The sequence below is a fragment of the Anastrepha ludens genome, chromosome 2 (assembly GCF_028408465.1).
Source record: "Anastrepha ludens isolate Willacy chromosome 2, idAnaLude1.1, whole genome shotgun sequence".
Classification (NCBI taxonomy): Eukaryota; Metazoa; Arthropoda; class Insecta; order Diptera; family Tephritidae; genus Anastrepha; species Anastrepha ludens.
The window spans coordinates 154,754,129-154,781,111 of NC_071498.1; the positions used below are offsets into that span (position 1 = coordinate 154,754,129).

At 38.9% G+C, this 26,983-nt stretch overlaps 1 protein-coding gene across 1 annotated transcript in view; it reads left to right on the forward strand.

Moving 5' to 3' along the window:
• The window catches only part of LOC128855637 (uncharacterized), a 103,572-nt gene that overhangs the window by 68,130 nt on the left and 8,459 nt on the right, over positions 1-26,983 (forward strand). Inside the window, exons 7-8 of the mRNA XM_054090693.1 lie at positions 13,421-13,531; positions 16,963-17,141. Of these exons, the coding sequence (XP_053946668.1) occupies positions 13,421-13,531; positions 16,963-17,141 (290 nt within the window). The remainder of the gene's footprint in view (positions 1-13,420; positions 13,532-16,962; positions 17,142-26,983) is intronic.

Here is a 26,983-nt window from a genome sequence, read left to right on the forward strand (position 1 = left end):
GCTGTGGAATACACAATATTTCTTGTTTTTCCATCTGGTGCGTAGAGGAATAAATCAGAAGGTTTTCCGACACGTGAGCAAGCCACATAGAGCTGTCCATGTGAGACGCATGGATTCTCCAAATTTAATCCACACACTTGTAACGATTGTCCTTGTGCTTTGTTAATAGTCATTGCGAGAGCGAGACGCACCGGGAACTGTAAACGTTTGAATTCGAATGGCATATCTGTCAGGATCATTGGGATATGTGGCAACAGTACGTCTTCACCTTTGAATTTTCCAGTCAAAATTGTTGCCTCGATAGCATTGTACATCATTTCCTTGACTAAGAGTCTGGTTCCGTTGCAAAGTCGTGGTTGATTTATGTTTCGAAGAAGAATGATGAGTACGCCAATTTTCAATGTACATAAGAACGTGCGGCGGCATGCCTGGCAAATCAAGCGAATTCAAGAATTCAGTTGGATAGTTGACAACCTCGTCTTGATTCTCCACAGTATCGATGGACTTATATGTTGTCGTTTCACTGGGTATTCCATGCTGAATGGTGAAGTTGATGGTATTCACATCGATGTTTTTGGCGGCTAATATAGCACGCGTACTGAGCCACTGATGGTTTTTGTAGTTTTGTGCAATGTTTGGGAAAACTTTTTGCACCAATTCGTCGATGCTTTCTGTGATCTTACAGAAGATTGCTGGCAGGGTGATACATTGTGTAGATTCATCAATTTCCATTCGCCCATTCGCCCATTTCCAATATCCAATAATTGTTTTTCTAAATTTCCAGCCGATGCATCCCGTTATAGTTGTACACGCATGTTACTTTGTTATCTTCCGTTTGCTTGAAAACCAACACATAACTCAGAACCTTCTCCCACAAAAGGAGAAAACAAATGAAGCAACTGTCAAAAATTGCTTTAAGATTGGAAATACGAATAAGAAGAGCAAAGCGTGTCGCCAGTACAGGAGACAAATTCCCTTCTCTCTTCCGCGGCCGTCCTTCACCCCCGAACAAAATGTTTCCCTTCCAGTCGTCTCCTCGTGTAAATGGGCACTTAGTTTTCAAAGTCAATTACTGTAAATGACGCCATAGAACTGATGATTTAAGACATGCATTAAGTTCATCAGCGAGTGTTGAAATGTGGAATAATGGGCAGTGTTTGTCGAAAATCACCAGACAATAAAAAGAGTGCGCCACCGAAGATCCGTTTGTATGCTCTGAAATATCGCAGTGTACGATCAAGCGCTTCCAATGTTTTCTTGTGAGACATTCTACATTCGTCCCACATGATAATTTGACTCGTTTGGAGTACTTTTCTCATTCCAGAGTTTTTGCTGATATTGCATGTTGGTGCCTCAGTGTTTTGCAAATTCATCGGCAGTTTCAATGCTGAATGCGCTGTTCGGCCACCATCCAAAAGAGTTGCCGCAATTCCAGATGATGCAATAGCCAGTGCAATATTATTTTGTAAGCGTATGGTTGCCAAAATTAGTGAAAGAAGAAGAGCATTGCCTTTACCACCGGGCGCACCTAAGAAAAATAGTGCACCGCGTTTTGTTCTGTGATTGCACGCATAATTCTGCAAACGCAATGCGTTGTTCTAGAATCAACTGCGGAAAATTTGTTCTAACGAATGTCCCCAGTTCGTCAGAATCATAGTGTGTTTCTCGTTGCATATCACGATCGAAAAGGTTGTTTGCAGGTCGGTTTGAAGCAGGCATTCCCAGTTGCGCCAGTGCCTTGTTTGCGATTGTCAAATATATGTATTCAATCAAAATCTATGTTACATCTATGAACATGTCATATTCGTTTGCTCTGTGTAAAAATACATGGTCATACTGACCAATCGGTTCAACGGGGCAGAAGTTACTACTCTGCAGCGCCACCTGGTGGCGAGTGGCATCAATGGGCATATTCTACAAACCTTCTCCGTGGAAAAATACATATATATATAAAAATTTTTAAATATAATAATCAGTCCACTAGTTTTTGAGTTCATCGATGACATAACATTCATTTTTATATACACATAAAGATTAAAAGCAATTTAAAAGACGCAAAAAATGTAGGCAAAACTGGTCAAAATAAACTGGCATATCCTTTTGGTTGATTCTGCCTTCCAAAAGACCCAGGAAATTTCTGCTATTATTCCCTTGTTCACTTTTGCGTAAAAGGATATTTCCATTTGCTGAATTTGATTTTTTTAGGGTTTCTTCAAAACAACCGCCACAGGGCTACTTCCATTGAGAATGTATTTTATGTACAGAGTGAACGATATGAAGTGTTACCAACTTCACACTGCTTGTATCTGCTCATCAGCTCATGACATCAACGTCAAAATTGTTCTAATGACAGTTCAATATATTGTTTATAAGCCATCAAAAGCATTTGCGTCTTAGTTTTTTTGAATTTTTTTTTCTGTGATGGCATTCAAACGTAATAGTGTGATTGCGTTATATTTGTCTGGAAAATCATAACCAGCCATTGTTCGTGAGCTCAGTTACCTCAAAGTGAATAAAATGTTTCTGTATCGCACTATAAAACGTTACAATGATACTGGTAGTATTGCAAAACGCTGTGGAGGTGAACCAAAAAAAACCGCAACAACGCCAGAAATGGTTCGGAAAGTGAAGGCTCGAGTTGAACGAAATTTACGTCCTTCCACTTCGATGGCCAAAGAACTAAAAATATCGCAAGACAGCATTCGACGCATATTGAAAAATGAGCTCAAGGTCAAGGCTTACAAATTCCAAAAAGGGCACGATCTCTCACCCCAGCAAAACAAGTTCGGTGCGAAAAAGCAAAGGAGTTGATGCGATTGCACGAACGTGGCGAATTTCCTAACATTGTGTTTTCTGCTAAAAAGTTCAGTTCATAAACACTCAAAACGATCGTGTTTACTTGACCGAACGCTCATACGAGAATTTGAGCCTTCGTGTGGCTACTTGAAGCAATTTACGATCGCAAGTAATGGTTTGGGCCGCTGATGGACGCTCTCCAATCGTTTTTATCGAGCCTGGTGTCAAAGTGAATGCGACTTATTTATTATCGGGAAAATATTTTAGAAGCTGCTTTAGAGCCGTGGCCGCGCAAACATTTCGGTCGTAGACCATGGACGTTCCAACAGGACTCGGCACCGGCTCATAAAGCTTGTGTGAACCAAGAATGGTTAAAAAATCATGTTCCACACTACATTTCGTCCACACAATGGCTTTCGAACCCGACAGACGCAAATCCGATGGACTATTCCATCTGGTCCATTTTGGAGAGCAAGGTGAGGACTAAAAAATATGCCAGTATGGATACGCTGAAAAAAGCGATTATATGAGAATAGGACAAAATACCTCAAGATCACATTCGTGCAGCATGCAACTCATTTTATGACCGTTTGAAGGCTATAGTCAAGGCAAAAGGTGGTCATATCGAGCTAAAGTGAATACATATATATTAAAATTGTAATCATTTTTGAACAAATTTGTCTTTGAAATCAATAAAAACTAATTTCACACAAAAAAGTTGTGGTGTTTTGAATAGGTAGCACTTCATATCGTTCACCCTTTAATATATATAAATGCATTGTGTGCCATTAGCAGAATTTCTTAGAATACAATTTTTCGCACATAACTAAACTTCGCATCTAGATTCTTCAGCAATTTCAAATTTATAAAGGGCAAGCAATTAGTTTCGCTTTTACTCCCTTCAAACCTACTAACAGCCATAAAAGTGGGCAGCAAAATGCGACGTAGCACTTCACAGTCGAGATACGGGTTGACAATTATGTCCCTTGCAACTAACTCAAAGTGTCAAAAGTAGTTGAAGTGGCACGCACACCTGTCCAGCTCACATGTCTGCTAATTGTCGATGCCATACATTTCCCTGCAACAGTTATGGTAGTGCAAAATGTGCTATTGACACTTTCGTGGCTGTAAATGCATTTTCCATGTACTTCACCTAGATTTGTTGTGTAAATTTCAATGGCTGTCAGTTTGTCACTCGTTGCTACTACTGAGTCAATTTGCTATGTTCCTCAATTTCTAATTTCATACTTTTACGACTTGGATTTTCTATTTTAGTTTATCCATTGTCAATATGTCAGTTGGTACAATAGTTGTAATTTCTTTTGCTCGTCTACGATGGTCGCTTGTTCGTTGTTGAAATGTCGGCATATTTGTTTTGTAGTTTTCTACACATACATATGTATGTGTGTGTATATGTTGTTTACTAAGTAATCAGTTAACTGGGCTATTTGCATTTTCACTTGAAGTTCATACCCATCGCTAATGGTGATAAATATTTACCAGTATTTGTAGAAGGTGTCATTTTGGGTATTTGAGTATATGTGCATGTGAGTGTGTAAATAAATAAATCGGTTTATAAATAGTACGCAGATATTTGGATTGCAAGGGAGCAAACACATTTTTCTTTGCTTTAGCTACTGTCCCTCCAAAGAAGCAGCTTTAATTTATGTTTAAAAGAAATCAATACGCAAGAGTGACTCAGTAATGCGCCGAAAATGAAAGTAAAGTAAATTTCCTTTTTCAGTGTTAGCTCGCTTCATTCTATAGCTCGCAAAAAATATATATGTAGCTCCTCCACATTTTGATAAGTTTTGACTACTAATTTATTTTTCATTGCAAATTATTTAATTTATTTTGTATAATTTTTTCTGTATTTTAATAATTTTATTTTATATTTCATAATTTAAATTATGTTTAAAAAAAACATAGTTTGTTCTGTAATAAACGCCAACTTTCAAACTTTATTCAAGATTTATAAAAAATCGACACATTTCATCACCAAGATTTCAAAATATTTAATCAGAAGTTAGAAACAAAAACTGGGTACGCAGTTCCCTAAATTAGCCTATTAAATTTGAGTTTAATAAAGAGAAGTTTGAAATGGAGCTTTTTCCCCAAACTAATTATAACTATGATATTACCAAGAGAAGTAGCATTGACCTCACAATTACATATATTGTGCCACTTCATAGACTCTGAGCCCAATTTTCTCAATGTATTTGTCCTATTTTATTGAGTTTTAGTTCCTCTTCAGGTAAAATATGCCCGGGCATTGAACAAAACGAATACCAACCATCCAACAGCCATCGAATTCCCCTGATATGGCTCCATGTGATTTTTTGATTTTTTGATTTTTTCTATTTTATCAAATAAAAAACCACTACGGGGAATCACTTCGGCGTTTTAATAGCCGAAAAAAGTAATAGGAAAATCAAAGACGGCCCTGATGGCTATACCGAAATAGAGTTCCAGTAATGTTTGTTGAGTTGAATCAAACGCCGGCGTAAGTGCGTTATAGTTGATGGAGCGTACTTTCATCATCATCATTGTTGGCTGGACAACCCTGGTCGGGTCTTCGGCTGCTGTAGCATATGCCTTCAACTGTCTCGGTTTCATGCCTGTGTCCTCCATGCCCAAAATCCTGCGTATTCTTCTACGCCCGTCATTCCATCTAAGCGTGGGTGGCGCCTTCTTCTTAAGAGAACTTTAAAGGCGATAATATCACTCATATTTTGAATTTTCTGAATATATTCCAGGAACTTTTTGATGAAGAAAATAGGCAACATCGAATTTTCATTTTTTAACTTCATTTCGGAATAAAGATTTTAAATATTCTAGTATTTGTATATGTACATACTCGTATATAGTTTTCAATGCTCAACTCGCTCGCCCCCTCTGGTCTAACCAGGCCAGGCCCTTAACAGAAAGTACTTTGTTTAGTTCTCGCACAAATACCTTCACGAGAATGCTATAAAACGTTTGTTAATCATATAAAAAGCAAAAAAAATACTTAAATATTCACATTTATAGTGATTCTTCGAAATTTTTCTGAAAAGCTTGAAAAATTGTCCACATTAATCAGATAAAAAAGAATAAAAAATAGCTAAAAATCCACAAAATAACGTAGCCAGTGGCCTTCTCAAAACGCCCAATGACTTGACATTTATGTTAACCCTTTTACGGAACGCAATTAATCTATAATAACCGATTTGCCAAAAATAAATAGCTGCAAGATATTCAAAGAAAATTACAGTCTTTATTCAAAAATTTAGCAACGGCAGCAGCAGAAAAAAAGGGACACAAAATCGACGGAAGCGATGCCTATATTGCGGGTCATTAATGAACGGAAGTCAGTTTAGGTGTATATTTATTATGATGGACTTTTCAGCAGCCTCAAGGCGATTGGCCTGCTGCATCTTTCCCCACTTTCCCCACGTTTTTCGCATTAATCACTTGAAGGGCTTGGCGAACAAAGGAGTATTAAACATTTAGCAAACAGCACAAAACAGCAATGTTAGCTTTAGCAGCTCGTAAGTGAGTAAGCAACAACCATTAAGCGGCGCACGAGCAAATTAAAAAGTATGCTAACTTACGTATATGTAAATATGCATAGGTCTATGTAAACATATAAAGGAGAGCGCTAATTGCTGCATAAAAACACTTTGCACTTGAAATCATAAAGCACGTGGCATAAATACTTATGCACTCGTTTGCGCATGTATGGGGTGATTCGATAAGAACACAGAATCAGATTTTATTTTATATGTAAATAAAAGATAAGGAAATTTTGCGAAATGATTTTTTTTTTTGTCTATGGCAATTATATATATGAAACATATTATCCGAAAATACACGACCCTTTGACAAGACAGGAAGCGCACAACACAATTTTCCATAACTTTTTGGCATACCTCGGTCTCTAAGCCATTTATAACGCATTTCTGTCGTTCTTCAGCTCTAGCATCGTTTTAAGCTTCCTGGCGTAGTCTATACTTTTACGTAGTTCCAAAGAAAGAAATCCAATTGTGTCAAGTCGCAAGATCTCAGCAGTCATTAGACCTCGTTAACTCATGAGGTATTGGGTCTTTGGGAACTTCGTTCACTATAGAGCCAGTGTTTCAGGCGCTGCATGGCAAGTGGCAACGGGCTATTGAAGCCCCATGCAAGCCGTCCAAAAAAAATTATCTCAAATTGCCAGGCACTCGTAAGTGGCGATTGCACTCCACATCCTCTGGATTTCTACAACTCCAACAAACAATGCCTTCTGTTCAACTTGGAAAAAGAGGAAACCCATTGGGACTTGTATACTTGAGCTGGATTTTCTGGGAAGTCTTGCCTTAGACTCTTTCCTCGTCTCGGACAGATTAAGACTCTGATTTGCAAGACATTGTTGGGATTTTCAATATGCACCAAAATATTTCAAGTTGTTCGTTATCAGCATAAAAGCCTTGATTGCAGTTTGACTGCCTACAAGGCAGGCTAGTGCTGATGGGGCGAGGTCAATCGGTTCCTTGTCAGCTTTGTCACCTATAAAATGTCCTTTGACTCTTTTCGTTTTATCAGCTGCCTGGCAAAGATAAATTTGCTAGCCCCGTAAATGAAGGGCGACAGAAATTACATAAAAAGAATACAATTTTGTTCATCTATTAAAGTGGCCCAGACCCCGTTCCCTTACCAAACTTAAAGATAGAGCTGGGTTGGATTTAACGTATGTGCCTTCCTTCTGGCGGCAAATGGCCGAGATGCCTCAATCTTCTCCGCACTGTAGCATTGCTTTCAAGGAAAAGGTGCATTGGAGTATTCTGGGATCAGAAACGATAAGAGGCAGTGGACCATGTCTCGATCATATGCAGATGACTGCGCCGTCTGCAATGGCCTGAGCATTCTTAGTTTATCCTTGTGAAGAGGTTTTTTTTATTTTGTAACTAAATGCTCTCATTTAGTTGGTCTCTAACTAAACACGGAAAGCCTGAGTTGGTTTAAAAGATAAATTAAAACTTGATATTTACATAGCTTCTAAACAAGTTAATGAACTAATGCGTAATAATGTGTATATGTATATGTGTATGTTTGTATGTTTGTAAGTATCCCCGTATAAGTTCGCCATATTTACCTCCTGACCCTACCCTTAACTAAAGCTTTAAGTGCTTTTCGTAGAGAAGTCACCATTTGCTCGCATGCGGGTCAGCAGCGTTAGAACAACAAGACAAAGCAATAAAAAAAAACAAAAACAACCGCTTGCAACGGTAATGGTGCGCTAAGTAATTAAGTGAAGCAGTACATAATAGATGTCATTATCATTGTTATTATTGTTATTCGTGCCTTTGCGTTTGCTTTAGCCGCGGAGCATTCGAGTGCACTCAACGTCAGTTAGCAGTAACGTATTTTTCAATTATATTTGTATGTGTTTATCTTATCTGTCTTGCCGATGCTTGCGCTTTTCTTGTCCTTTTACATTAGTGTTGTCACACCAACAATAACAACAATAATAATAATAATCCATGATCAACCCAAGCGCCAAGCGCCAAGCCCCACTCAGCGAAAGTGTGTCACAGTGTGAAGGCAAACATGTCGGCAAACGGTTAGTGGCTCCATGTTGATGCCACATAGCTGCGCATAATACACAATGCTACACCTAACATCAACAGCAGCAGCAACTGCAGCGACCGTTGCAATCATCCAAGCTGCACCGCACATCACGCGACTGCCACTCAACTGTGCAAAAGCGCGACGACGCCATTTAAATGCATATGAAAAGCATCCACGTCTGGTGCCTCATCTTCATCTGCATCATTTATACACAAAAAAATGGTAATATTTTTAGTATGGCTCCATGGCTGCTTGCTGCAGTAACCGATGTGGCAAGCGAAATTCGCTATCTGTCGCCGCAATCTGCAGAAGTGCGTGACTTTACATTAGTTTCGTCTATTCTACCTGAGTAGCTCTGCATCTAAACGCTCACGTATGCTTTTATTTTCTACTAAACATTTCGTTTTCTTGTTAAATTTTGTCAGCTTGTCACTTAGGCTTAGTTGAAATTTGTTGAAAGGGAGACTAGAGTATTGTGTCAATTGCGGACCGCAAATTACCGGAATAATAGACTCAATACAAGAGAATTGGTTTTATAATGGTATTATAGAGTTAAAGTACGAATTTAAGCGAGAGGCCCCATATTTTACCAATAGCGCCCTCGCATCCATACAAGACGACTGTTGCCTTCCTTATGCGCTCCTCAATGTTGGGCCTCCACGTTAGCTTTCTGTCAAGGATTAGACTTAAATATTTCACCTTTTCAGAAAGCATTAACGAAGCGTCCCCTATTGAAGGGAGTAGAACTCTGGGTATTTTATATTTCCTCGTAAATAAGACTAATTCCGTCTTGAGAAAATTTATCAATAGGCCGCAGTCCAACGGACAAATAACAACTGCGGTTAGATCGGGTTCAGAGAGATCTGAAAATTTGTCTACGTTTTGCGCTCCAAGTTTTAAACTTTTCAAAATTTTTACCCGCGTACCGCTCTCGATGTTTGTTGATTGACTTAAAAACACTTGCCAGCAGAAGATCCATGCTATTGTGTTCATTTATTATCAGAACCATTACTGGAACTATTGGTTGTCTTTCCCTTCTTAATTAAATTTAATTAAAAATTCCTAATAAGAATCTTCGACAGTATGAAACCTTAAAAATTGGCTTCTTGGGAACTAATTATGGGGTGATTGCTCCGATTTCTAGGATTTCTATTAGTGATTAAGTTTTCCATGGACTCCTCTTCACCAAACAGGCAAGGTACATTGCTTGCAGTACGGCAATAAGGCAGTGCACTTTAAGCAAGTGGTCAAACACAGACTATGGCCACGGCTTCCCGGACAGGTGGACTATACAGTCCCGCCTATACTTGCCATTACAACGTTCATGATCCTCCTACTTTCGAGGGAACAGGACGAGGTATGACAAAGCGAGTCTATCCATGTATACACAGATGATTCAACGCTCGAGGGCAGGGTAGGCGGAGGTGTACATATATTCCAAGCATCTGGGGATCTGCTTCAGTTTTCGGCTTCCCAGTGTGATGCAATACCTGGAGAGGATACCTACATTTTCACTGATAGCGAGACGGCCCTAAAATCCCTCACAAAACAGTCGACAACCCTCTTCTCGTAACGAGATGGCAGAGTCATTTCCCCTAATGATAGCGTGGCTTCCTAGCCATTTTTAGCGTAACTGCAGAGCCGACGAACTAGCGAAAATCGGTACTAAATTCACTGATGAGTCCATAGACAATGATATAGGTATACCCTCGCAAACATGTAAACTACTTATCTTTGAAGAAATTGTAAGAGCAGCGAATAAAAGATGGCGTAATGCAAAATCGCCCGACAGTTGTGGTCGACTCTCAATGCTAAAAGCACGGAACTTCTATCAAGAAGAGATCAGCACAGTCTTAACACACTAACTTCAGTTATTACGGGGCATTGCCGAATCGGTAGGCACGCCCAGAAAATGGGTAAGCAAACACATGACTTCTGCAGAAGTTGTCTAGACAATGAAGAAGAAGACCCTATTCCTCATCTTCTGTGTCACTGTCCTGCTCTATCCAAACGTAGACTCGCCATTTTGTGTAGACAACCCTTTAATGAAGTGGAAGATCTCGGCTCTGTCGGAATTAAGGGTCTTGCAAAATTTTTGAAAAGTGCACACTGGTTTTAGGAGAGATAAGGACAAGCTCTCCATTTGGCATCACAACGGGTCATGAGCCTGAGTGTGGCCCACAGTGGGCAATCGCTTCAACCTAACCTAACCAAGTCCTAATGTATTGAAAGATTAGTTACAGGCAAAGTGAACTGTAAGTGCTCCCCAGAGTAATATAAGGCACTTTTTGTATAGGGTTAGAGCACATTTTGCGCTGTTGGTATTCAAGTTCAGAAACTTTTTGGAATGATTGAGGCCGTTTGTGCCGTTCCGGTATTCCCTGGTTTTTATTTGAATCCATTCTTTGGTTTCCTGTCTTAGTTTGTTTTTGTTAAAGCCGTAATATGGGGTTGGTCCAATAAATAACGCTTCGTCCCCTTTTTTGTCATAAAAATCTGCCTTCTCGTTCCCTTCGTGTCCTGGTACCCAAATCAGGAAGACCTGATTGAGAGTCGCCAGTTTGTTGAGTGCATTCTTACAGACTATAAAGACTTTTGAATTCAAGGTAAAACTATTTAGAAATTTGAGGAGTGGTTGACTGTCCGAAAGTATTGTACTCTCGTTTGTACTTTTTTGAACCCTCTTTTGGATATCATTTATCACCGCTGCTTTGGCTATTGATCGTTGACGAGCTCCTACAGACTCTCGACGATCTCGGATATGAAGTTCAGGGCTTTGCTGACGATCTAGTCATCGTGGTTAGAGGTTAGAGACAAATTTGACTCTACTTTAACTGATCGCATGCAACTAGCTCTCGACATTACGCAAAACTGGTGTCGGAAGAAAGGACTTTCGTCAAATCCGAACAAAACATGTGTGGTACCCTTCACCCGAAAAAGAAAATTAAGTCTTCGTACCCTTAAGCTAGGGACACCGACTTAACTCCATCTGGGGACATGAAATATCTGGGAGTAGTCCTTGATAAAACCTTAACCTGGAAAAATCATTTCTCGTACATCATAAATTAAGCCTTAAGAGCAATATACGTATGTCAAAGGCTTTACGGTAAAACATGGGGTCTGCGGCCAAAGACGATAGCATGGTCTTATAAGGTAATAATAGTGCCAATGATCACCAATGCCTCTTTGGTATGGTGGCCAAAAGTAGACTAAAACCAGAATAGCCTATCTCAGCGTAAGGGGAACAATGCGAACCTGTCCCACAGCGGCTGTAGGAATGGTCACTGGTCTCATTCCACTATATCTTGTAGCCAAAGGGACGGCAATCAGTGCAGCTCTAAGGCTTTCTAATCTATTTCATCTCAAAGAAGGCAATAGTACAGGATATGAAAGAACTTTGGGTTCAATCCTGAACTCTCCTGACAAGACAAGATGGAAAGAAAACTAGAATTCTCCAAAGAATTCAAAGTGGGCATTAGTGACCGCTCAGGGTGAAGAAACAATGAAATATCCTTAAAACAGGGCGCACAAGTGTGGTTTACTGATGGGTGCAAAATGAAAGACGGTAGTGCTGGAGCGAAGTCGTCAAACCAAATTTCAAAAAAGCAATTGCTGTGGGAAAAACCAATTTTCCAGGCGGAAGTCCCCGCCTTAGAGCTGTGTGCCAGAGAATGACTACGGAGACGCACGTGAGTTACCTACTCTCTTACTTCTAAGAGTAAGATCATTAGAGAGATCAGAGAACTTCCGTTAGTAAGTTTAAATATTACTCTAGCTGTAAGTAAGTTTGTAAGTTTGTAACATAAAAATTGTAATATTAGCTCTTAAGTTTTAGTTTTAGTAGACACTTCTGTTTAAACAGTTGATTTTAGTGACTAATAAAAAGTATTAATAAAAACGGGAATATTTAAAACATATTCCGTTTGTTGGTTTTAGTGACTAATAAAGACTATTAAAACTTAAAAAGGAATATTTAAAACATATTCCGTTAGTCGTGCGGTGCCAATATTACCATTCTCTCTGACAGTCAAGCAGCTCTAAAATCACTGGATAGCATCTCATTCCAAGCAAGGTTAGTTTGGGATTGTTTTAAAATCTCAACACCCTAGCATCAAGATACTTTGTTACATTGATGTGGGTGCCGGGACATGAGGGTCACGAAGGGAATGAAATTGCAGAAACTTTAGCGAAAACACATAACACGTTCTATGCGACTGCCCTGCAATGGCACGACGCAGACTAAATTACCTCGGAAATGGGGCTATAGATCCAAACCTCTTGGTAGAAATTAAGCCCACAGCAGTTTTAGAATTTATTAACAGCCTAAAACTGTTTGAGTAGGCTACATGACTGCACAATAGATCTCTTCAGGTTGCAGTGCACAAACAGCTAATCAATAATAATATCATAACAATAAAACCGCCTTTGGACTACCCTTTCAAGTAAGTAAAGCACCTCAATTTGTTATATGGGTATGCCCGTTTCGAGGCTGAATACCAACTATGCATTTTTACGGGCATCATTTAGGCATCTCATACCTATCCCTTCAGACTTACGCGGGAATTAGATTAGATAATGGCTTGCAATGTTGTCTTTAGTGAGCCACATTACTGGCTTAACCTTCAAGCGAATATCGCCAAATTTCTCCTTTCAATATTATCTTCTCTTACCACAGCTAGCACAGCATTTCAACGTCTATGATAGTTTCCGTCACTAATTTATTTATTTTTTATTTATTTATATATTTATTTAATTACATGAAATATAATTATAAGTAATCATATTATAAAGCCAAAGCAACTAGCAGCAGAGGGTACGAGTCTGATTCAAAAATTCACTTTTCAATAGAGAACTTAAGGCAATGGGCTTATAAAATGTAATTTTTGTGTGTCAAGAGAATTTTTTCGCTCAGTTTCTTTTTCAATTCATTCTTTTAGAATATGTACATAAATTGTTCCATCACCCCAAAATATACCATAAAATCCATATTGACAGCTTACTGATACTCTTTCCCCTCCATTTATGTCTCTTTCAGCCGGAGTTAGCCGCACAAATAAAGGAGGCGCTACGCATACAGGCCGAGCAGCGTATAATCTCTCAACAGCAACAAATACTTGAAAAGCAGCCTTTTGTACAGGATGGACAGGTATGAGTGTTAAATTTAAAAGCTGTACCAAAAGTCTAATTGAAACTTTACTAGAAATTTAAACTTTACTACAAATTTAGGTGTTTTGTGTAGAGCTAAAGCTCTAGTTTGATTGACATAGTTGTCATAGTTTTTTGCAAAATAAAAAATTTTCAACTACTTTTTTGCAATTGTTTCTACATGAAGTCGCTCGTGTAAGTAATGACGATCATTTTGAACCCAGGATTATTAAAATCGGTTCATTTTTGACTAAGTTATGGGCATTTAAAAAAAAAAATTTCTTATATAATTAAAAAAAATCGAGTTTGAGCCGAAAAACCAAATTTCCGATAACTCTTGAAAAAAAATTTTTTCGAGCGAACAAAAAAATACGTATCTCATTATTTTGACCAGAGAGCAACATATTTAAGTTACATCGAAATCGAAGAACATGACCCGAATAGCCCGGTTGAATTGAAATGGAAAGCATCTGTAGTAAAATTTCGAGGCTATCAGTTTTTGTGGAATGTTTTAAACCGCCAGCTTCCTTTTTTATGTGTCAATTTATATGCCATTTTAGAAAAAGTTCTACGGGTTTTTCCGTACCCTTTTCTACGGCTGTAAAAGGTGATCAATTATTTAAATTGAAATTGAAGTTTTTTATTGAAATAAAATAAATTTTAAATTTATTTAAATTTAAATAAACTAACAATAATTCAAATTGATTAGGCAATCTTTACTATTTTTTTGTAGAACCATTCATGACATTTATTTTTGTTTTAAGACAATCCCTTTCAAATGTCGGCCGCAACTACGCCGTAATTCGGTCATCCGTAAAGATGAACTTTAAATGACTCGCAGGAGGGCTTCATTTGATATCTCGTGAACAATTTTAGCGGTGGCCTGGTGGCTAACCGACTGGTCCGAGACGAGAGCTAAATTGCTCACCGAAATGAAGACGTAGTAAATCCATTGTTTCACGGGCTGCATGGCAAGTAGCGCCGTCTTGTTGAAACCAATTGTCTTGAAGATCACGGGCTTCGATTCCCGGCATCAAAAAGTCGTTTACCAATTCGTGATAGCATTTTCCATTCACTGTTACTTTGGCACCAGCCTCGTCTTTGAAAAAATATGGGCCGATGATTTCTGCAGCCCATAGGCCACATCAAACGGTTGTTTTCAATGGGTGTAATGGCTGTTCTTTAATGGCTTCGCGTTGCTCTTCATCCCAAATGCGGCAATTTTGCTTATTGACGTAGACTGGTAAAATACTAATTTTTTATAGACCAAAAATGGACCTCATCGCTTAACAAAATTCGGTTCCCAAAAGGCGCATCTACGGCGAGTTTTTGAAGAGCCCAACGACTGAAATTAAGGCGCTTTGAAAGATCGGCTGGCTTGGACTATATGCATTGTATTTTATACACTTTCAAAACCAGCACCTTTGCATGAAAGCGCCGCAGTAGTGTCATAAGATAGGCCAGGTTTTTGAGATCGGCGCCGAATCCATTTTTCCGAGTCTTCGGAAAACTCTCATTTACAGCCGCAATATCTCTTCACTTCGGACTGTACGTAGTCTAATCAGTAGAGTTTCTTCCAATAATGTAAAATGATTTTCAATTTTGACGACGGAAGGCCGGTAGTACGGTTATGTACACTATACATAGGCTCGAGCGCGCGATGAGCACAAAAAGCATGATTCAATGATAAAAGGTTTGCTCAGTAAGCAGCTTTCTCATTCTGTCTTGACAAATCGGCTCCCTTAGCAAGACAATGGATTGCAAGCTCTAGAAATTTTGAGTAAAAGTGGAGGAAAAGTAAAATTTGTAGAAAAAACATTTCATTTTCAAAATGGTCTGCTTACAAGCAACAAGTCGCTAAAGAGTTTTCATCGGTATGTTCAGGACTAGGGTAGTATGATATGAAATACATACCGTTTAAGTCAGAACATAATAGAGTAATTGACGCAATCCGAGATCGGATGTGGTGATTTAGACGGAATTCATATTTTGCAAAGACTAGCATTTCCCAAAGAGTTACAACAGGGAGAATAATTGGATAGTCCCGAGGCGATCGGTAACATTGCATACTTCATTATAAAAAAGTTGCCATTGACGGAACTTGTTTATAATGAGCCCACCTTCCCCTGGATGGACGAAGTGTCCAGAGGAGGCTTAGCAAAACACAGTACCAGCATGAAAAACCTTCTTATAAAAAACCATCTGCAGGAATCGGCTCAAAACTGTAGGTCCTTCCATTTGTGGAAGAACAAGAAGACGCGCGCTACAAATAGGGGGAGGATCTCGGCCAAACACCTAGCAGAATTGTACGTGCCAATTATTTATTTCTTTTTAACAAAATAGTTGCATATTGGCGAAGCTGCGCAACTTCGCGATCGGTTTTAAATTTAACAATTAATTCACAAAATAAAATCTTGGATTAGGTGAAATACAATAATTTCTTGTTTTAATATTAGACTTGGCAATTTCCGCTAATAACTTCTATTTATACCATTTTTTACATTCAAATATTAATTAAAATTTATTTTTTAAACTGTTCGCAGTTTGTTTCCATTTAAGTAAGAAAATACTTTTTTGCTACCATTTTTACCAAAAAGGATTTAATTTGTTCCACTTTATTCACCTTCTTAAATACAACCTTTTGTAAGGGAGTGTCAAAAATCTATTGTCACTAGTGAACAAACCTTTAATAATTGAATCATGCACAAAAAGTGCATCCAATCTGATTACTTTTTATTTGTCAAAAATTTCCGTACAGCTTATCGAACAGTCAATTCAAGCGTTTACTTGTAATTAACAAAAAATACTCGCCTACTCATAAATAGTGTTTTATTAGAAGAAATGTATAGTACTTTATCATGTACCAGTTATTTCTTTTTTTCTTCCTAATATGCAAAATACAGCATTGAGATGTGAGCATCAAATTCCTACTTGGGTGTTGTTTAGCTAGGTCACCAGCTTGACCTAACCAAATCTAACTGAACAATCCTTAGCAACCAATAAATGTTCGCATAAAATTTTTATTGCATCAACTGTATATTAAGTCGTTTATGACACAAATACTTTCAGGCATTCACTTTTTAAACAGTTCAACAGACGCTTCGATGGCCACATTTGCACCTAACCGGCCCGACGTTATTTTTTCTAGAAAATAATGCAATGTCTTGTTGTTGTCAATAACAAGATGTATTTAATAAAATTCTAGGCAATTACATGGAATATCAACAGAATAGCTTTAAAATTTCTATTAAAAATTTGCCGGCCAGACACAGCCGCCAAACGGTGGATTAACTGCATGTCTGTCCTCAATTGCTATTTAATTTCCTTACGCTCTGTGTACTTTAACTTCCACTTATGGAGTAAATAAAATAAAAAAAGCTTTTGTAATTAATTAAATTAAAATTTTATTTCGCTTATGTTTACACTTTCCAGCCAATCATGCCAAAGAATTATGATCCCTTCTACAGTCCGATTCTATTGAAAATTGAAAAAATCATTGAGCAACTTGGTGTCACAGATGATCTCTGTAAGGAGCGGCTCATCTGCAGCATGTACAAGGATCCGGAGCGTTATAGTCCGCATAGTAATTTCGTATCAGCTGAACTGAGTCGGTAAGTAAACAAGATGGTGCTTAATGAGGAAGTAAATTTTTTCGATTTAACAGTATGCTTCGCAGGAAATGAAAAATTTATTTGCATTGAATCCGATTTTCCGCATTGAATTCACGATTTTCAGGACTTCCCTAGTGCTTAATAACTACTATATATATACATATATATGGTTATTCAATAGGTGCGCTTCAACTTTTTTCCGATAGGGAGGGCGAACGACGCAATATTTTGTCATTTGTAAACTTCATTAGTATACATTTCATCATGGAACGCTATACACTTGAGCAACGATTGCAAATCGTGCAAATTTTTTATGAAAATAATCGTTCTGTTGCGGCTACTTTAAGAGCCGGCGACGATTTGTGAGCTCAGAGCCAATATTGAACGCGAAATTGCTGGAATTTCGGCCGATTTATGCAAAAGAGTGGTCGAAAATTGGGTTCAACGATTGGACTTCGTAAAACGTGCACGCGGTGGTCATGCAAAAGAAATCGAATTTCATACTTAAATGTATATGTTCAAACTCGATAATAAAAAAAAAATTAGTTAAAAAAGTCAAACCGTTTGTGTTTTATTCAAAAAAGTTCAAAAGTTGAAGCGCTCTTACTGAAAACCCCTATACTTTCCCAGATGAAACATAGGGCCTCAATAAACAAGTTATAATTTCGTTTGTTTAGAGCTAGGAGTTCAATTTGCCTCCAGGAACGGCCTGCTCTGTCCGCCTCTGCTGCTCCCTCCGCTGTCGCCTCCATGTGTTGGCTGGCCTTCCGCCCCTACAGTTTCCTTGGGGATTCCAGTCTAGCGCTGTCCTTGCGATGTCATCCCGTAGTTTTCGCAATGTGTGTGCGATTTCCACTTGCGACGCACAATTTCTATGTGAACTGGTGTTTGCTCGGTAGCCACGCAAGAATCTTCGTTGCTTGTAATATCAAGCCAGAATATCCGCACTACCTTTCGTACGCAACGGTTAAGAAAGGATTGCAATGATTGTGATATGCTTTCTGTAAAGATCCATGTTTCACATCCATACAGAACTACCGACTTCACGTTGGCATCAAATCCGCATTACTTTGGTCTTTGCTATGTTAATCCTCAGACCTGTTTATACTACTGCATGGCATGCCGCTTGTAGTTTAGCTGATGCTACCGAGTATTTGTGCCATAGGAAACAAATGTCGTCCGCATAGTCGAGGTCTTCAAGCCGACTGCATAAACCCCAGAAAATTGCCCCTGCTGACAGCACACGCTTGTCGCGTTGCTAGGTCCAGGACTAGTGAACAAGAGTGGAGATAATACACATCCTTGCCTAACACCAGTTTGAACTTCGATACTATCACTTAGAGCATTTTCGTATTTCACGCGGCATGAGGCGCCCGAGTACAATTCTTTTATGGTGGTGATAATTTTCTCAGGCACTCCATTGTATTAGAGAGCTTTCCATATTGCTTTATGGTCGAACGCTTTCTCGAAGTTGATGAAGCAACGGTAAAGAGGCGAGCGCCACACAACCGACTGCTCCACGATCACTCTCAAGGAGTTTACATGATCGACGCATGAACAGTGGGTCGAAAGCCTGCTTGTTCTTTGCGTAGTCCCGGATTCAATGAGTTGTTCACCATGCTTAGCAACGTTACCCAAGGTTAGCCTTCTTCAGATGGTATTCTTTCAGACTTCCAGATATTTTTCAATAAGGATAAAAGGATCCGAGCGCTTATCTTGGGGTCAGCTTTTAGTAGTTCCGGGTTGATGTTATCGGATCCGAGAACTTTGCAGTTTTCTATCACATTTATTATCTCGATCTCATCCGGGCGTATCGTGGAGATGTCACACCTTGAAATGTGACGTTGGTAGCTACACGACAGAGTGGGCTGCAAGAGCGGGGCTGAAAGTAGCTTCTTATAATAGCGTTTCCAGATGTTGACCTGCTTGTCCTTAGATGTTGTTGGCTCGTCAAATATGGCTTATATTAATATAAATAAAGCCCCTTTAAGTGAAGTGTAACTTCTGCTGCTGGCCCTTCATCAGGAATTCGGCAGCAGATTGCATATCACTCATTTCATGCATATTCACGCACTCGTCCAATAAGTCGTTGTTCAGACGGCACCTAAGTAACGTAAGCGAAGGCTGTAAACTAACCCTGTCTAGTGTACCGTATCCCACCAAAGCTGTATTGATTTTTTTTTGTATAGCCCCAGTGCAATCTCAGTTTTCTCGTAAGCAAACCGCAGTCATAACCCCGGTTACATCAGCAAATCCGCTTCTTCCTTGAAATAGCTGAGTGCCTGTAATCAGCCTTCTGTCACCTTGGTTCTGGTCACCATGAATAGAAGTGCAACGTTATTATCTGACCAATTATTATTTCATCGTCTGGGTCAAGGTAACTCAATAACTCTTCATTATTGTTTTTCACCCACTTCTTAGAATTTGTCCACAATCTGAATCTTTTGGGTCAATTTCATGCAAAGTTTCCAAAATATCTTCCTCTGAAAATGGCTGCTTAAACAAAAAGTGATTCATACGCTTGCTTCTCTTTTCCGCCTGGTGATGGTAATGTTAATGGTTGTACGGCTTAGGCTAAGGCCTTTATGCACTGCGACCAGATTGATCTATTGTGCGCCCTTAATTACTTAATTATAATTATTTATTATACCGAGGAATCGAACTAGCTTCTTAGGAGGGAGCAATTGTAGGTCTCCTCTAGTAGGTAGGAACCCAGGATTCTGTGTCCCCTGTGGCCTAATGCCTCACAGTTGGTGATTAAGTGTTACATAGACTCCTCTTCATCACAGCAGAACCTGCATAATCTTGTACTAGATAATCTTATTGTATTGAAAGGTTTATTACAGGCAAAGTGATCTATAAGTGCTCCATAGTGTAATCTGAGGCCCTTTTCATCCATGGTTAGAGCACATTTTGCTTTGCTGGATTTGAAGCTCAAACCCTTTTTCGAGTGATTAAGGCCGTTTGTAACGTTTCAGTACTCCCTTGTTTTTATTTGGATCCATTTTTTTGGATTTCTGTTTTATATTATTTTTGTTAAAGCCGAAAAATGGGGTTGGCCCAACAAGTAGCCCTTCTCTGCCTGACTTATCTTCTAATATAATTCCCAAATACACACGGTGTGGTCGCAATAGTTCATCCTGCCATCATCATCATTGTAATCTGTAATCTTCGCATGCCTAATCAAACCCGAATCATCCCCTCTCATTAGCCTTGCTATGTCTCCCACACGAATTGGGTACCTAATTGTTATTGTAGCCGCATAAACATTCTCCGTACAACTAAACAAAATGCTGTCACATCCCCTGTTACGTGTGCAAACCCGCCTATTCCTTCAAAATCGCTGAGAGCCGGTTAACGGTCTGATGCCAGATGACAGATTTTCTGTATTCTATCCACTGCTAGTTCAGATACCGTCTCGTAATTCAACCTACCCGAAAGGTTCCTAACGTATGGCACAAACGCGTGGGCGATTATAACATCCGATGAAGCGACGCTTGGAGTGTTTGAGAGAAGAGATTCTCCGCAAGGTTTTTGGACCTTTGCACGTTGTCAACCGCGAATATCGCAGACGATGGAACGATGAGCTGTATGAGCTTTACGACGACATAGACATAGCGCAGCGAATAAAGATCCAGCGGCTACGTTGGCTGGGTCATGTCGTCCGAATGGATACAAACGCTCCGGCTCTGAAAGTATTCGATGCGGTACCAGCTGGTGGTAGTACAGGAAGAGGAAGGCCTCCTCTGCGTTGGAAAAATCAGGTGAAGAAGGACTTGGCTTCACTTGGTCTGTCCAATTGGCACCGGTTAGCACGAGAAACTCGGCCAAAATCGCGTAAGCGGTTATTAAGAAGAAGAATAAAAGTTTACGAGCTAAAATCCTGGAATTGTTAAAGTACATTTATTTTGTTACTTTTCGTAGCTTATGGATTTTTTCAAAATTTCTATTTACTGCAGCTTCGAAATCGAAAGTATTATTTTCATTTAAAATCACGGATATAGGATGTCGGGTTTAATAAATAACGCGACTGGCGCTAGTAAAGAAGTAAGCAAGCGATAAACGCCAGCGACCGCCAACTGTTTAGCAAGAAGCCTTCTCTTTCGAATGCAGCATCACAGCCTTGTTCACAGTAGATTCTTCCTGTTTCCACAGTTTAACATAAGAGCAAGACTAAGTGGCGGGTGATTCCATATTGTCTGTCGAGAAATGTTAAGCCAAATACAACATTCCTGTATTAGACTATCCACCGTATCTTGCGATACCCCAGAAGGGTAAAAAGGAAATCTGCCTTAAAAAGCGCACGATTTGATTCCACTGATACGGTGAAAGCTAGGATGGCTCACATTCTGAAAGGGCTGACAGAATCAGCAATGTTTCGAGCAAAAGCTAATACTCACGCGTGGTTGTAGGCAAGTAGGCATATTGAAGGTTCTCAAGCGCTTAATCAGAAACACATGAAATCAATATAAAATGCATCACAACGTTAGCCTTGTTATCTAGTAGCTCCACCTCGTACTCTACTTCACAACTTTCTCAAACATTTAAATGTAATTTAATTTCTCAACTTTTTCCCTATGCACTCTCCATTTTTGTGTTAAAAACTTTCATCACTTTTGTTGCCTCAAATTGAAATTATTGGAGCAAATATGTTGATGATTTTGAAGCGTAAATTGCACGCTTGTCTGTTATTCTTGAATCGCTGCATATTTATGTGCGCATGTATTGGTATTGGTATTGTGAATATGTCGTTTTGGGCAACTTGTGCATTTTGACAAATGATGACAAACTCGCTCCCATTTTGCTGACAGCTTTAAGCTTCGATGGATTTTATTATGCGCGCGTGCAAATGGAAGTATGTATGTAAGAATGTGTGTATGTTTGCATGTATGTATGTGTATGCATGAAAACTCCTACGAAAGGAAGGCAAAATGCAAACTTTCGAATTTGTCAGGCTTCTGCAATGAAATATTTGCTCCGCAAGACTAACAAATGTTCTTGTAAAAATAGGAATTAAATAAATATTTTAAGTCATTACTTAGTTAAATTTGTTCCACGTGTATGGATTAAAATGAACAATTCACAGAATTGGATTATGGATTAAACTGAACAATTTGGGAACTAGAAAGAACAATGTTTTGACGGCATCATTTTAGATATAAATTTTGTCTGTGATAGCAAATTTTTATAATATTTGCCTATCACACACGGTGAAGTCCAAAGTAAACAAGACTGAACTAAAATAAAAACTACAGGAGCTTTGTTCTGATAACTTCTAGTTTATTTATTCAAAATAGTCCCCTCTGCCCTCGATACAATGTTTTGCGCGATCTAAAAGCTTTTCGGAAGAGTGTTTCAGGTCATTGACCGGAATCCGGAATGTCCTTCAGGATGTCGGTACGTGCCTTTTGGATGGCCTCTATGGACGCAAAACCTTTTCCTTTGACGGCCAAATGCAATTTTCCGAATAGGTAGAAATCATAGGGAGCAATATAAGGCGAATACGGTGAGTGGTTGATGGTTAAAATGCGATTTCTAGTCAAAAAGTCAGTCACAAGAGTGGATCGATGAGATGGCGCATTATCATACAATAAGCGCCAGCTTCCTCCTTCGTGGTATTCAACGCGAATTCGACGAATGCGATGCAACAAACGCTTCAAAATGTCAAGATAGAAAATTCCATTGATGGTTTAGCCCATTGGCACGAACTCTTTATGGACAATTCCCTTGGAATCGTAAAAATAAATGAGCATCGACTTGATTTTTGACTTCGCCAAACGCGATTTTTTGGGTGGTGGCTCGTCTGGGGCCTTCCATTCATCACTTTGACCATAAGTTTCAGGTTGATGTTGGAAACACAACGTTTCATCACCAGTTACATTGTTGTAAAAGAAGTTCTCGACTTATCTCGCCTTTTAATGAAGTCTTTCGAATATTGAATTCTGAGCAATTTTTGGTCCTCCGTTAACTTCTGCGGAACGAACGTTTCGAACAGACCTTCGTAAGCGCAAATGATGAGTTAAAATGCGAGAAATCGATATTTTGGAGATATTCAACTCCGGTTTCATGAATTTCAACGATGATTTCGGTTCATTTTTGATCAACTTACAAACAATTTCGGTGAGTTTTCGGTGATTACTAATTTGTTCACTGCCTTTTATGTCCTCACAACCATCTCTGAAACGTGTAAACCACTCATGGACTCTGGCACGAGACAGACAATCATCGGCATAAACTTTTTTCATCAATTCAAATGTTTCTGTAAACGTTTCACCGATTTTAAAACTAAGTTTGATGTTAGCTCTTTGTTCGAAACTCATTTTTGTTTCGATGATTTTGTTTTTTTTTTTTCACATCCACTGAACCGAATTTCTTGTTTATTTTGGACTTCACTGATAATCTGAGATGAAGATGAGGTATGCAATCATTCCCACGACAGTCGGTTATACGTTAAACTAAAACTGAACTGAACTGGGATTATGTTGGTGATATACGAAAAAATTAACGTAGTCTCCGCCCTTGTTTCTTCGTTGGCGTCTGAGCCGTAGATGGGAAGATACGATAATCTTTTCCTCCTGAGAGCACTGCTAAAATGTGCATTTTTTATACCTTTAGCCAATGCTACTACAAAATATAATTATATAATTTTTAAACAAAAATTGAAAGTGTTGCTATTGCTACTACTCCTTCCTCTTCTTAAGCGATTTTGGACCAGTTTAACAAAGCGCGTCAGTCATTTCTTTCTCGTACTAACCGGCGCCAGTTGGAAACACCAAGTGAAGCCAAGATTTTTCCAAAGCAGATGAGACGTTCCTCTTCCTCCGCTACCACCAATTGCTACCGCTTCGAATACTTTCAGAGCCGGAGGGTTTATATCCGTTTTTTTTTTTTAAATAATCCCTTTCAAATGTTGGCCGCAACTAGGCCGTAATTCGGTCATCCGTTAACACCAATTTTGAATGACTCGTTGGAGTACTTCGGTCGGTATCTCGTGAATAACTTTAGTAATGTTGGCTTCCAATACTTCCATTGCAGCTGGTTTATCCACAAAGAAATTAGGCTTTACATACTCCCACAAATAGAAGTCCAAAGGTGTGATGTCACACGATTTTGGTGGCCAATCAACTGGCCCGAGACGACAGCTAAATTGGTCACCGAAACTACGACGTAATAAATCCATTGTTCCGTGGCAAGTAGCGCCGTTTTGTTAGAACCAAATGTTGTGCAGATCATAGGCTTCAATTCCCGGCTTAAAGAAGTCGTTTATCATGGCACGATGGCGTTCGCCATTCAATGTTATTTTGGCGCCAGCCTCATCTTTGAAGAAATATGGGTCGATGATTCCTCCTGCCTTGAGGCCGCACCAAACGGTTGCTTTCAATGAATTTAATGGGTGTTCTTGAATGGCTTCGAGTTGCTCTTTGGCCCAAATACAGCAATATTACCTACAGGGTTGCCAATATTCGACGGGCCCATTTGGCAACCCCGGATCTTTTGACAGAGACGTCAGATCGCTTAATGACATACCGCGTTGGAAACGTCAGTCCTAGCAAATTTTTACCATGGAACAGTACACGTCACGCGAGCGCTCCCAAATTGTTGAAATTTACATTCAACAAAAGAAGTCAATTGTGAAAACTCAACGTGCGTATAAAAAATTAAATAATGTGAAAAGTGCGCCTTCTAAGTGCACCATTAAACGTGTGTACGAAAGGTTTTCGACTGGTGATGCTCTTTCTAATCCAAAGAGGTCAAATCAAAACCGACCAAGGCGTCGCCAAGGAAATCCCAAAATCGACGTTCTCAGCAGTTGGGCATTGCTCGGACCACTTTACAACGAATTATCCGCATTGATTTGCATTTATTCGCGTGTAAGATTCAATTGACGCAAAAATTGTTGCCTGCGGACAAGCCTCGTCGATTGGAATGGGCCCAAAGAGTCATCGAAATCCGTCGGGTCCGTCGAAAATGGGCAACCCATAAATGGGTCTCATCGCTGAACGGTTATGCACACCAAAAGCGTGAGCGTGCGATGAACACTTTTCACAGAGCGTCGGTTTTGGTAATACAAATGTAATTGTAAACCTTCTTGAGGTGTGTGTCTTTCCATGATGAAACAAAAAATAATAATATGCTCGAGAAGTTCATAGAGCACTGGCGCCATCACCGGTCTTTATTTCTTTTCAAATGAGGAAGAAGCTACCGTTTTGTTTTTAAAAATGTATTCGCTAAACATCAACGATCTTGGACTCCAACAAGAGGACTCAAAATGCCGCATAGGGCGCTTAAGAATCGATGTATTGTAATATTCAAGCCATTATTTACGGCATACCGCCAGATTTGGAAGAAGTAGTTGTTATTTGGTAGAAAGTTGGACTGGTCCAATGTGCCTTGAAACTCATAGGTGCAGGGCATTAAGGACCATGAGGACGAAGAGCAAGCCTCCTATAAATCTAATAATATTCAAAAATAAATGCCATAAAATTATCGTCTAGATTATAATGAAAAAACTTCAGTCCAACAATATTTCAGTTTTTTAGTATCACTTCAAGTTCTCAAGCGCTTAAAACACACCCTGCATATAAAATTTACTTTCTTTCGCTAATTCGTTATCAAATACGAATTTCGAACTCAGTAGGAAGCCACAGATTACTATTTCGCATTATCTCTGATTTCAGCAACTTTTCTTTAATAAGTTTTTACTCACTCAGTCATGCATAATTTGTGCATCTGCCGTCAGTCAAAATGAATCATAACAGTAAATCTGTGTAATTTAGCCATTTCATGTTTACAAAAGTATTCCATTTGCAGGGTTGTGCTTTTTTTATATTCTTGACTGCACCGAACGTCGTTGTGAGACTGACTGACGCCAGTAATGCCATTAAGGCACGCAAATTTACTCAAGCGAGGAATCAACAATGACATTAAATAGGAAAATAAGAATAACCAGAAGCAGAAGCAACTAAAGGAAATGACAATAGCGTTGATGACAAGCATTTCATTGTGTTGCGTTGCATTTATCAGTGGAACGGAAACCAAACGTATATACATAAACAGATATATTTTTATTCCGTATACCAAAATAGTTAATTTCGATGATTGCGACAAAGTGAAATTAATTCTACTTGTGCACAACATTGTATTACAAAAAATTTAGTATTTAATTTTTTGCAATTTTTTATTTTTTATATTTATTCATTAACTCTCAAAAAAAATACGCTGTTATTCCCCAATATTAATGCATCAATAATTCATAAATTAATTATTCATGCAGCCGAATTCTGCATGATCATTTCACACTCATCGAATCAGTCGTTGTTCAGATGGCCACGAAGTGTTATCGGTTGATATTTTCCCTATATCACCAACACATCTCCGTTTTTTTGTAAACACATCGCAAGTGACGTCCGCCCTTCAGCTAATTCTGTCAATTTCACTCAGAGTCGAATAATGGTAGATTCAAAAGCATAGCTCTAAAAATCTTTTCGCGATGCAAAATATATATTTTCCTTAAATCTTTCATATATTTTCTTACTTTCTAAGTGATTTTGCACTTGGTACATGAGAAATGGGGTGCCCATCGAGCACACCTCTATAAATCGTTTCACCATGGTTGACAGCTTTGCGTAACAATATTTAGAAATAAAATTTAGTAATAATAAAATGCACAGTAATTTCCAGAACCGGCTTAAATACACTTATGCATAACCTCTTCCTATTTGTGGTGTGCGTCTTGATGTTATTCCACAAATGGAGGGACTCGCAGTTTTATGCTGTCTTGGAGCGCCAGATAGTTTTTTTATGAGGAGTTTTTTTATGGCAGAAATACACTCGCCTGCTGG